A 12,732-nucleotide genomic window follows, 5' to 3' on the forward strand; every position below is an offset into this window, starting at 1 on the left:
TGGTTGTTAGTGGCGGTTCTGCTGGTTATGGGGTTGAGCCGAGGTAATGTCAGGAGCAGGGTGCTGAGTCCTGAGTAATTTCTTGTATTCCTCCAACTTTCTGCATGACTTCAGGCAAGGTACTCAATTCTTGGTGTTAAAACAGCTTAAGGAAATATACGTTTCTGAGATTTTTGAAGGCTTCTTTTATTAAGGTGTGCACACTGAAGTACTCAGAAAAAAATTGTTAGATAAATATGAAATTGTTAAGTGATAAGCTGAAATTGTTTCTACCCAATGCAAATGAAGTACTCATTTGAAACTGACATAATAGCATACAGCCTGTACAAGACATGCAGAATCTACTGAAATGTGTAATCCAAGCAAAATATTTTACGATTTTTTTAATTAGAGTTGTTGTGCTGAGGAGTGTACATGTGATTCCAGGATGATTAGTGTCTTTGCCACCAGAGCAGTGTGTATAGTACTCCTGTGGATTTTACTGCAAGGGCTGTGCTTATTTTGCAAAACATGTTTACAAAATTCAGGAAAATACTGCACAAGTCAAAATCTTGGCTTTTATCTAATGGCTTTTATCAGATGGTCTAATGCAAAGGATAATGTTGTCAGCATTTAATGTATACTGACTGTGGAAATGGTGTTGTCTTGCCTTTCTGTCTTCAAGCTTAAGGCAATTTTGTTCTTCTTGCAGGTGACTTTGCACCCAGCTGTGAAGACACATCTCACAGAAGGAATATATCACATCCTTGACCTTTGCATTGAGCGGGACATCAAGTTCTTAAGTGCATCACTCCCAGCAGGTGTGAGGCAGGTCTTCAAGGATCTGTATAATGATTACAACCACTACCACAAAGCAAAAAAGCGGGGGGAGGAAAAGTACACTGCATGATGAATCCTGCCTGGTGCTGCATGATCAGTTATTAATTGATCTTGCAGTGCTCAGAAGATACTCAGTTGCTGTTTGGTTTGGGATAATGAGTAAGATTGAACTTGAGGAGGGTCCTAAACATGGATTGCATTTATCCCTATACAGCCAGCCTTCAAAACAGGGAAAAAGGGAACTGGGGAGGGAGGATGTGCTGTAGGTTCTGGTCCTGTGTTGCGCCACAAATGGCAGAACTGCTGTGCCTCTGCTGGCCCCTCGTGAACTCTCTGGGAGCCCTGGGGAGCTCACTGCAATTTGACAGCAGATGTCAGGCTTCAGGCTTTGGCACATCACGGTGCTTTCCTGTGGAAGCAATAGTCTGGTCTAAAAGCCAGTGAGGGATAAAACCCCTGCTTTTGCTTACACGATAAGCAGAATTATAGCAATTAAAGTACTTATTTTTGTACCTTGTTATTTTACATTTTGTAACTGAAGAACTTTGTCAATGTTACTCAGCCATACAGTAGGTTATGGTGCAAACCTGCAGAAGTAACAGTAAAAAATTTGAAAGATTGTATCTTTTTGCTTGATTGATTTTGCTGTCCAGTCCAGCCCTGGGCAGCCTAGTCTGACCTATTGAATTTCTTTCCCAACTCTGTTATCCCCTGATCTCATGATAATCAGAAAGACTGACTACCTGGAGCTCTGGTCGATTTACTGTCATTAAGCAATTACACTTAAGTCATCTGAGCTGTTGTCACTCTCAGTTCACTCTCTGTTTAGCTTGTGACAAATGTTAATTACCACTGTTACTATCTGAGACCCTTCTTGGTCTAAACTGAGCCTTGTTGCTTTGCATTCACTCTAGGTTAAAAGTAAGCCCTCAACTTCTTGCAGCTCAGCTCGTTTTCTGTCAGGAAGCTTTATAAAGTTTTATCAAATAGCTCCCTTTATTAGCTAAATGACAGGTTTTTTTTTTTTTTAATGATACATACTAAAGATCTAATTTTTATGTAAGAGTAAAACAGTCTTCACATGTACATGTAGGTAGTAGAAAGAACTCAATACTCTCATATGATTATTTGCTTTAATCTATAAACGAGGTGGGCAGAGGGAGACTGTAATGTGGCTTGCCGCTTTTCTAGGTCCATCTGTCTTATAGCAAGGTCCAAAGGATGAAGTTGGTCTGGGGCAAAAGGCTCCATGTGGCTCAGATGAGGGAGGTGGCCAGGGCTTGCTAAACTTCATCCTTTGGACTGGAGACGACCCTCCTCTCATCCTGAAAAAACATCTTGGAGGGCTTTGATACTGTGGAAGTGCTGTTCAGAAATAATAGTGCTGTGTTATTAATGCTTTTCTAGTCACAAATGCAAACCACAGTGGCATATAAACTGCCATGAAGCAAGTTAATTCTATCCAAGCTGGATCCTGTGCAACACTGTATTTTATAACTTCTGTATTTTATTACATGTAGACCAGCGATGGGGAGTTACTTCTGCCCCACCAGGAAGTGGGACAGTGACATAGGTCCCAGAAGGGAAACATGTAGGAGCTGGGGGCATCCAAAGGGGCACCAAAGAGGGGAGGTCTCTGGGGTGGAGACAGTTAATACACTGGAAAACGAAGGAAGGTTTTGAGCACTGGGAGAGGGTGTGGAAAGAACAGCAGAAAAAAAGAGAGCTGGGTTTGGAGTGGGGGAGGAAGGAAGTGAGGGAGGAAGGAAGTGAGGTAGCATCTCTGGCATGTAAGTGTCAAGGCTCCCCTGATGCAGCCATATGGTGCAAGCCACACACACAGCTCAAAAGCTTCTGAGTGCAGACCACAGTAAATAACACCAGCCAGAGGAGGTAAACTAGTTGAGTTGAGATCAGTTTTATTTCAGTATTACTAACTTTTAAATTGTTACCAATTTTAACCTATTGGCTTGGAAATGAAAATGTGTAACTGACTTAGATGTACAGGGGTGATGGAATTAACAAACCCCCACTATCAAAAGGGCACAGTGCTTGAATGAATGAAAATCTGAAATCCTGCCACAATTAAACCTTTATTTCAAACACACCATTCAACTGCCACTTATCCCACAGCCCCCCTCCTTCTCCGTGCAAAGCAGTGGAGTTCTGAAGCACAAAGCAGTGTTTCTGTGTAGAAGTGACAAAGGGGTTAAAAGGAAGGCTGTCTTTCACTTGGTAATCCAGGTCTTTGTCCAAGAACTGCTCCGGATATTTTTTTTTAGCTAGAATAAATTAAATCATTGGCAGAGGGCCACCTGCTGAGAAAGCAGGCTTTGTACTCCTGAGGGTATTCCCACGTGGGTGCAGTTTCCTCTGTTGTCACACGATGGAGCCATCCTGCAAGGGTACAAAGCACCGCCTGAAATCAGTTTTGGAGCCCTTCCTCCTAGGCTGGGTTAGTTTACAAGCTCTGAACATCAGGAAGGTAAAGGGTGTGGAAGAAACACCATCTCGGGTAAAGGCCAGGAATCACGATCTTTGTTTCACTGGAGCGTTGCTTTGTGTGCGTGAATCTCCAGGCCTTACAAATATTCTTGGTCAGATTTCCAGTTGTTGTTGCAGCACATCTCTTCTGAGGGCTTTTCTTGCTGCAGCATGGACAGAAATTCCTCCTGCAGGCAGAACTCGGAAGCTGGGATCTCAGCCACTGGCTCAGCCTGTGACTCTGCGTGCAGTGTTTTTTACTGGTGCATGGGCAGTGCCCAAGTCTGCTGTGCCAAAACTGGCTCAACTAGCAAGAAACAGGAAAGGCAAGAAGAACAGTCAAGACCAACAAAAATCATGCTGGTTTTATTTACCCCTTATTTTTGTGTAGCTGCAGTGAACATCAGCTGATTTTTCTACCTGGCAGTGGGGCCTAATACTTGATTTACCTTGCAGTTGTGGATAGAAATGTCGAAAAAGATGATGGTTTTGAAACAGAGATTTTTGGAATTCACTTAACAAAATTAATTAAGCATTTATATTTCAGCTTGTAGGGTTATGTGTTGAATTTTAACCTTTTACTTAAGAAACCTCTGCCGTTGTTCAAAGGGCCTAAGAAAATGCAAATTTCTGAAGCTTCTTACATAAAACAACAATACCCAGGGATGCAAAGAACCCAGATAAAGAAGCCCTTCTGTTTCTAAGCCTATCAAGAGTGACAGACGTTCACAGATAAGCACTGAAGGACCAAAAGCGCACATGGAGAGAGGAAAAGTTCAAAAATTCAGTAATAAGGAAGACCAAAATCTTCAGCCTCAGAAGACCCCCGAGACCCCCATGCGACCACCACAGCAAACCATGCGTGCCCAGAAGGGCATGGACCTATTTAGCATGAGATGTGAGGACAGGCGGGGCCAGGGGTTGAATATGCATGAAAAAGTTGTGTTACATATGGAACATCTTTGTGAATAAAGGTGTGGGTCAGACTGAGGCTTGGGGCACAAGTTTTGGAGAGCTATCTCACTTGTGCCGGGCGCTAACATACATACCCACTTCATAACTACCCCAGGTTGTGGAGTCTATTTATTTATTCCGAGTATCGCTTCAGTTTAACATGTTAGAAATTGTGTTACTTATTCAAAAATTATTTTTCCTGATCATACCTTTTGGGAAGAGACTATGTACTGAGTACTTTCTTTTAAGCTTTAAATGAATCAGAACCTTCCTATTTGTTTACTTGATGCAGTTCCAGAGCTTCTGGATAACAGAAGGCTCATTCCAAAGCTACCTTTATGGGTTAAAACATAATAATATGAATAAAGGAATACTTTGAGAGATTTCTATACCATTATTACTGAAACATTAAACATCTCCAGTGACACAGTTTACTGATGATAATGAACTGAGTGGGGAAGTGAACACTTGGGACAGGAGAGCCAAGCTGCAAGAAGACCTGGATAGGCTGGAAGGCTGGGCTAACAAAACCCTGCGAAGATCAACAAAGACAAACATAGGGTCTTGCACCTGGGAAGACATAATCCAAGAGTCCAACACAGGCTGGGATCTGCCCATGTGGGGAGCAGCTCTGTAGAAAGGGATTGGGGGTCCTGATGACCAACAAGCTCAGTATGAGTGAAAGTGGGCTTCTGCGGCAAAGAAATCCAATGGGATACTCAATCCCATCAACAAGGGCATCACCAGCAGAGGAAAGAAGACATTATCCCACTCTATTCAGTGCTTGTCGGGCCACACCAGGAATAATGCGATCAATTTTATTCCCCACTATGCAAAAGAGATGTGGACAGGCTGGAGAAGGTCCAGGGAAGGGGTAAAATGATTATCAAAGGACAGGGAAGCTTTCCATGGGAGGAAAGGCTGAGACAACTGGGTTTGTTTAGCCTTGAGAAAATAAGGTTTAGAGGGAGACCTTATCACTGTGTTCCTGTATTTAAAGGGTGGCTACAAAGAAGATGAAGACTCCCTTTTTGCAAGGAATCACATGGAAAACACGAAGGCTAATGGTAAAACTGGGGACATTCCAATTGGACACAAGAGGAAAATTTTTCACAGAGAGAACAATTGGCCATTGGAGTAATATCCCTGGGGAAGGGAATGTGGATTTCTCAACATAGAACAATTTTTTTTTCAGCTAAATGACTGCTTGATTTTTTTTCAATGAGAAACATGCGAAAGTGCCATTGTAGGCACTACTGACATTTGCTGCTGAATGATCAGTGATGTATTCTGCAAGCAGTCAAAATTTCCAGAAAGGAAGGCTCCTGTTATTGTAGCTACCCAGTAATATTTATGTCACAGACAAGGGGAAGTGAAACCTGATTTGCTATGGAGCAGTACTGATTTGTATTCACATATCTTTTTTAAAAAAATATGAAAGATTTTTGGTTTTTTTAATTGACTTTAAAGTCTGGAAAATTTGGGCAAGTGTGTCCCTGTGACCTTCTCAGAAGTTTTAGTCTAGGAGAGCCCTCCAGCAAACCCATTGGCAGTTCTTCAAGAGAATCTGGGAAGAATAAATAAACTCCCTCCAAGTGACTAAGCTGTATTGCCATCCCTTTACTTCCAAAGAAGGATACTGACATTTTTGTACCTATTTCTGAAGATAGTAGCAAACAAAAATGACCAAATCAATTTTGTCTTTTGTAAGAATCTTCTAATGCAAGCATAGAGTAGCAAGAGGTACAGAAAGCCTGCCATGGCTTTCAAGTGGTGACTGCTTGGTCCTTTCTAGGTGTAGACTTGTTTATTTCGGGACAGCTTCATTTAGACATGTACTTCTGAGGCTTCTCTTTTAAGATTGGTGGAGACCAATTTCTGCCCCAAAGCAGTTGTCATTATTTTAATTGAATTTTGTAGAAGTTGGATTCAGAATTGCTTCTTGAAAGAAGTTCCACAGATGATCTGCTCTGAATTAGAAGTTTTCTTGTGGAGGCTGCTGCAGAGCCTGGGCCTCTTTCCAGCTGGGAAGTCACTGTAATGCCTTTTCAGTTCTTCCCCACAACCAGAAGAGAGGGCATTTTTGCTGATAGCTGGCAGAGAGGATTTGGAAAGCAAACAAAGAACAAAAGGAGAGGAAAATTGGGGACAGGTCCCTTGTTAATTCATCCGTTGAAGTTTTCTGTAAGGTTCAGGTGTTCCTGCTTTTATTTTTACAGCCTCTGCTTGAGGGATTGGTTCTCCAGACTCACAGAGCTGTGCTGGGGCTGCTCAGGAATGTGCACAAAGCTGACACATTGCTGTCCAAAGGATGACAACCATGGGCTGCTTCTGCTGTAGGAAGGGAGAGAAGAAAAAGCAAGAATGGAGGTCTAGGATGCATCCAGTCTATTATCAAGACTCTGCTGAGATGACTTTATTAGGAATCAGCAGCTTACAAGGCAGAAAGAGGTTTCTGGTAGCTGAAAGCAGAGCAGCTTTGAAAACCAGGCTGTTCCTGATTTTCAGTAAATTTTAAGCATCCATTGCTTTATTTGGTCTGCTCCAAGCACCCAGAAACCTTTCTGGGCAACAGGCCACCACATGTGCAATAGTGTGAACTGTGAGCAGGCACTTGCTGTCCCAACGCACTACCAGGTATGAGAGACGGTGGGTGGGAGAAGAAACAACATTGTAAGAAGAAAGTGATTGATTTGTGTTTAGTTTTTTATGCCAGTTTTAGAGCAGCACGTGGGAGTTCCCTCCAGTGACCCCAGAGAAGAAGAGAAGAGTATTCTTGGGTTTGGGGATTATTAATATTCCAGGAAAAGAAAGGAAGAGTAAAGGACTGTGTTACAAAAAAAAAAAACAAAAACAAAAACAAAACAAAACAACAAAAAAAAAAACAAAACACCAAAAAAAACCCAACCAAACAAAAAAAAACCCAAACCAAAAAAAAACCAAAAAAAACCCCCCAAAAAAATATAAACAAACAAACCCCCAAAAATTTCATATTGGGGTATAAGAGACAAATCCATAAAAGACAATTTGATCAATACTGCCATCGGTAAATTATGTGGTCTGCGTAAACAAAGCCTCAGCTTTATGAGAGTGTATTAACTCATGGAGGGAAGGCTGATTTATCACTCTTCATCCAGTAATTATCAGCTCATAATTCCCTGAAGGGAAAGTAGCCATTCATGCTTACCACTTGAGGAGAGACACTGGAACAAACAGATGCTGATTTTAGCCTGGCAAAAAGCCACTGTCACTTGAGCACAGCTGGTCTGCCCAAATGCAAGTGGCTGCTGCCTGTTCCTGCTCCTGAGGCTCAGGAGTGCACCTGATTTTGAGCACCCATGGCTGGGAGGAAAGCTCAGGGCATTGTGGTGGCTTTGGTCTTACACCTGCTGCAGGTCAGCTGTGTGCTTTTCTTGCTAAGGCCTTGCCATCTTTGGCCTTTGACACAGACAGGAGTCTTCCCCATAAGAGATTTGTGAAGTATGCAGTTTTTAATGCTCTGTGGGTATCTAAGGGAGCTGAGATGTTTTTTTTAACTGCTACAGAGATGAGTCATACAGCATTATTTAGCTGATCCACAGTATCCCCAGTGATGACCAGAAAATATGTTGACTGACTGCATAATTTCTGCCCCTTTTGCCTTCTCACAAGATGTAAGTGAATCTTACTGTTGTTTTAATGTGCATTTTACTCTCTTGTATAGGCTTTGTTGAGATTTTTCAGTGTTTTCGGGAGACAGCTATGCAAATGTCAGCTGCTAGTACCTGATTCCTTTGGACTGAAATATAAAATATGCTCATGAAAGTTTTCATAACCTAAGCCCATAATACTGAGAGCCTAGACTATGTGCCTCCTGGTACCGCATGCAAAGGAAGTGTGACTTAGAAACCTGTTATTAGCAGCTTGTATTTTGTTTGTGCAGTGGCATCTAAGGGGCTTTCTAAGCAACTTATTTTCCCTTGCTGTAAAGGATGATTTCTTACTGCGGCAAGAGGGAAATCTGTTCTTCAGATCTCAGCCTGTGCCGTATTGTCTGGATGAAGAGGAACCTGTGGAGTAGAAATAGTTTTGTTTCTGAGCCATGGAAACTTCACCAGCTGGAAACCTCCTTTGACCCATATGCCCTTTCCCTGCAATAGCACCACTCCTCTGATCCTGTTTCTGGAGGAGATTATGTAGCTGTGTTGTCTTAATGCAGGCAGTATCTGGAAGATGGGCTCACCTCTGCATCCAGGTCCTGGATGTTGAGGAGGACTTATGGTACAGCCATCTTTTTCACTGCCACACTGTAGCTTCTTAAAATTAGCTTCTGCACATGATTCCTAGGGACTTTAGAAGGCAGAAATTTGCCCTTATAGCTCCCAGCACTTTTCATCTTCAAAGGGCATTATAGTCATTAATGCAGTAATTAGACATCCTCCCCTTCCATCCTGCTAACTAGGTTTATTAAGCTGAATGTATTTATCTTTGGGCAGCTTCTACCAGCAATTGAAAGAATAATTTTCCTAATAATTTTAAGAGCAAAGACATTAAAAGGAACAGGGATGATGAGAATAGGAGACCACTGCAAATTAAGTTGTGCTGTGAAAGGAGAGGAACAATTTGATTCTAGGTGTAACTCTACCTACCCCTGCAATTCCCAGCTGACAGCTGTGCAGGCTTTTTTGCTTCTGTCTTTCCTAACCTACATGGAATTGCACATCTATGAAATATTTATGCTAGCACCCACAAATGCAAAAAAAAAAGGAGGTAATGAATGACTGGGATCTGCAGAAAAGGAGAACATGAAAATAGCTTGCAATTGCAAGGTAAAGAAAGCCTATGTGAATGCTTGACTTTTACATATGCTTGTATCTTAGGTGTTTTTTTATGAGAACTGGTATAATCTAGCAATGTTTCACAGCAAGTGAGCTGCAGGAGTAGAGGAAGGTCATGAAAGACTGTGTCAGGGAGTTTAAGGTGTTGAAAGCTGTCATCTAAAGCATTTGCTTCTCTGTCTCTATAAATCCTTCAAGCATTGTTGCCCCTGCCCTTAAAGCGCACAGAAGTGCGTGATGTGTGGTTGCTATCATACACATGCAGTTTTGCTCATACTCTCACAGTAAATGCTGGTGGACGGATGTAAAAGGTTTTCTCTGAAAAAGTACGTGCTCCTGAAAAAGTTCAGAGAACTCAGTGATTTAGTGTCTGGGATACTTCACTGTGGATTTAGTGATTTTTTTGCAGAGCTCTGCCATTTGCCAAGTGATTTCACCTCTGTCTTCTTCCTTTCTTGTTTATTTAGATTCACAAGCTTAAGACCAGGAAGGACTACTAGATCATCTTGCCAGACCTCTTGTGTATCACATCACAGTCGATTTAGCTTGATATAGTTACTGCTGTAGTGAACCCAATAACCTGTGGATGGTTGCAACATATCTTCCATGAAGCCAAATTTTTTGACATTAAGCTCTTCAGGGCAGGAGTTGTGTTCTATCCGTCCTTTAATTAGAGATTCTCAGCAGTGCTATTAAACCAAGAAAAATAACACCAAGGGTAATACCAATAATGTTAATGATAATAAAATCTATTAGTATTTTATTGGTTAAGCTTGTTAGGTTGATTGTGTTGTTTTGAATTTTCTTTTTAACTGTGAATCTAGCCACTGTATATGAACTGTAGCTTTCAGAAAGGAGACTAACAGGTGGCTTTTCAATTCTGGTATGCAAATACTTTGGCAGACCAGGTATTGGAAGGGCTCTTAAATGCAGTGGAGGAGGTTGTAAAAAAACTACTGAAACCAGCACAGCCAGGAGCTGCTCTCCAGCAATGCAGATTGTAAGTTGACCTCCATACAGCAGTAAGGGAGTAAAATGTTACTGCTGATGGCATGCAGGATGAATGCTCTGAGTCTCAAATGTAGATTTTAATAAACATGGAGAATCAGCCGATTCTTCTATCTCTTAATTCCCAATTTAAGGTTTGAGTAGTCTGCCTGTGCTGTTTTGATGGGAAGTGGAGCAAGTTGGGGTTTTTTGTAAGAATTCTTTCAGCTAATGTGGATTTGACACACCCACAGCTTTGCTCAAACTCTGTCAGACGGGAGATGTTTGTCAGCATCCTCTTTTACTGGGACAGCTAACCTAGTCTGAAATCTTGAAGGAATAAAACCTTGACTTAAAATAGAAATGTTTGTGACAGGACAGGGTGATGGGAATGGAAGGATCCTTCCTAACCACCTGCCTGGCTGTCAGAAGCTCAATTCTTCCCCTTGCTGCCTTTGGCTGTCTAGAACTTGCCATGGACTGCAGGCAGGCTGCAAAGGGACTGGGTGAGATAAACATGTGCACTGAGAAGTGACTGGAGTTCATTTGTTGTGACAGGAATGCTGCCCCGCTCCACCACTGGCAATCGTTTCCTACAGCCCTGGGATGGAGAAGCTTCAGCTGCTTTAACCAAAGCAGTGCAGGGCTGTATCAATCTCTCTGCACCCAGTTGGAGGTTACTTTCCCCATGGCAGCATCAGTGGAGCAAAGCTGTGGTCTTGTCTCAGACCCTGCAGCTCCAAGCCTGATCTATCACCCCAAAGCCCTGGAGAGGATGATTAAAAATAAAATGTCGAGTTGCAGAGAAGGTAACACACTTCTGGTCTCTCTGTCCCTGCTGTGGGACAGTGGGACAGTAGTCTTTGGCACACAGGCAGGACAAACACAGCTGGTGAAACTCAAGGTAGCACCTGAAGGAGATGCAGCTAGGTCAATGCAAGCAACAGAAGTTGCTTCTGAAATCCCAGGGCACTGCTGGTCCTGCATGCTCCGGGTGGAGCTCAGCCCTGTCACACTTCCCACTCTGCCCCACACTATGTGTGTGCTGCAGATGGAGGCACTCACAGCACCAGCAGGCAAACTAGCCCTTGGCTGTTTTCCCACAGATACCAAAGCTCAAAAGTGAAGCTTCAATCCTGGCCACTAATTGCCTTGGAGGTTATGGGGTGCTGTCTTCCCTTTAGCTGTCATTACCCTGGCACCTCAGGGGTTGCCATCACAAACACTTTGTTTAAAGCTGGCCAAAGAATAGCCAGATGTACTGCAGTTATTTACACCTTTGGTGGCAAAACAGACATGCCTTGGTTTTAGAGCCTTACTTTGGACTTCACACAAGAATAGATTCTCTTTCCTAGAACAACATGGGAGTTGTTCTGCAGCAAAAGAGAAATAAGGGATTGAAAGTGGACCAGAGCAAAATAAAGTTTATCGTTGCAGGGCTTGTAATGCAGTTTCCCCTCTGTAGCTAGAACTGAGCTTTAAGCCTTGTTCAGTGAATGAGATAAGCCACTAAGGCTTCATTACTTCAAGGTTCAGTGATAATACTCCTGTTGTTTAGGAACCAGACAGCTTGGGAGTCCATCCTTTTGGGACAACTTTAAAAGGAAACATTCACAAGTCCAGATGCAGGTCTGCTTCAGGATTTTGTTTCAAAGCTAGTAGGAAATGTTAAAGTCAAAAGCTCCCTGGAAGAAATCACCAGTGCAACTCAGTTCCCATCAAGGTCTGCCCTGCTCTTTCTATTCATAGTACTTCAAGAATGTTTATTTTGTTTTTTCAAAGACAGCTGGGATGGGAATTTCAGTATGGAATGGGAAAGGTTAAGGCTAAAAAGCTAAAACAAAAAAGCCCTGCCATGGTAGCCCTGTTTTCCCTTTTTTTTAGAGCCAATGTAGGCTGCAGGTGAGCAAGGCCACAGTGAGACTAAGTTCTTGCAGCTGACAGATGATAGCTGGAGCAGTGGACTTCCAGAGCTTTGAAAAGCAGCTCTTGAAGACTGTGTGGCATATGTTACAGTATGGGTGGTTGCATTCTCCTTGCCTTGGATTCCCACAGGATGTGGCACTTTTCCTTCTCAAGGTGTTGAGCACTCGAGGGGAGCCCTACCCAAATGTGGCCGCACAATCTGGGATGTGGTGTGCGCCCCTGGTGCTGTAGCCTTTATTACAGGTAATGCCTTCCACTGCTCTCTGACCGAGCAAAGGTTGAGGTGGCTCTGTGTTCACTTCTTGTGGATAGCTCCGCTCCTGAGCCTTCATCCTGCCCAGGTGCTAATCTTCAGCCCTGGGCAGGGTCACCCCTGGCAGGCAGCTTGTCCTCCTTCCCAAGTGCCACGTCCCAGCATCTGCAGTGTTTCACCCCTTTGTGCACTTCCTCTGTTTGCACAGTGGTTACAGAAGTAATTTTTGCCTGCACTACAGCATTCCGTAGGTTCCAGAAATGTGGGCTGTTACTGTGATTGTTAAATAAAAGCAAAGCTGCAGCTTAGTACTGAAGCTGAAATATTCTCCCAGCCAGATTTGGTAACTATGTCCATAGCTCTAAGTCTTCTGAGAGCTTAAATTGGTCTGAGAAAAGAATGTGATGTGTAAGACAATTTGAGGTGAAGCCAGCCTCTATACCAAACTTCTGAGCAGCTTCATCTGCTCTAAATATTTCAAGCTTTTTAAAC

The 12,732-nt window shown here is 42.8% G+C and overlaps 1 protein-coding gene across 8 annotated transcripts in view; it reads left to right on the forward strand.

The window, feature by feature from the left end:
- Nucleotides 1–12,732, forward strand: part of URB2 (URB2 ribosome biogenesis homolog) — a 147,397-nt gene that overhangs the window by 118,027 nt on the left and 16,638 nt on the right. For 5 of the 8 annotated variants that reach the window (XM_053973603.1, XM_053973608.1, XM_053973605.1 and 2 more), the window contains one exon: nt 692–1,442. The exons of 1 other annotated variant lie outside the window; for it this stretch is intronic. In XM_053973603.1, coding sequence (XP_053829578.1) covers nt 692–889 — 198 coding nt within the window. In that variant the 3' untranslated portion in view covers nt 890–1,442. Of the gene's footprint in view, nt 1–691; nt 1,443–9,541; nt 9,846–12,732 lie in introns of those variants that run through there. 2 more of the 8 variants (XM_053973604.1, XR_008436285.1) reach the window with 2 other exon arrangements.

Source organism: Vidua macroura, chromosome 3, assembly GCF_024509145.1.
Source record: "Vidua macroura isolate BioBank_ID:100142 chromosome 3, ASM2450914v1, whole genome shotgun sequence".
NCBI classification, from domain to species: Eukaryota; Metazoa; Chordata; class Aves; order Passeriformes; family Viduidae; genus Vidua; species Vidua macroura.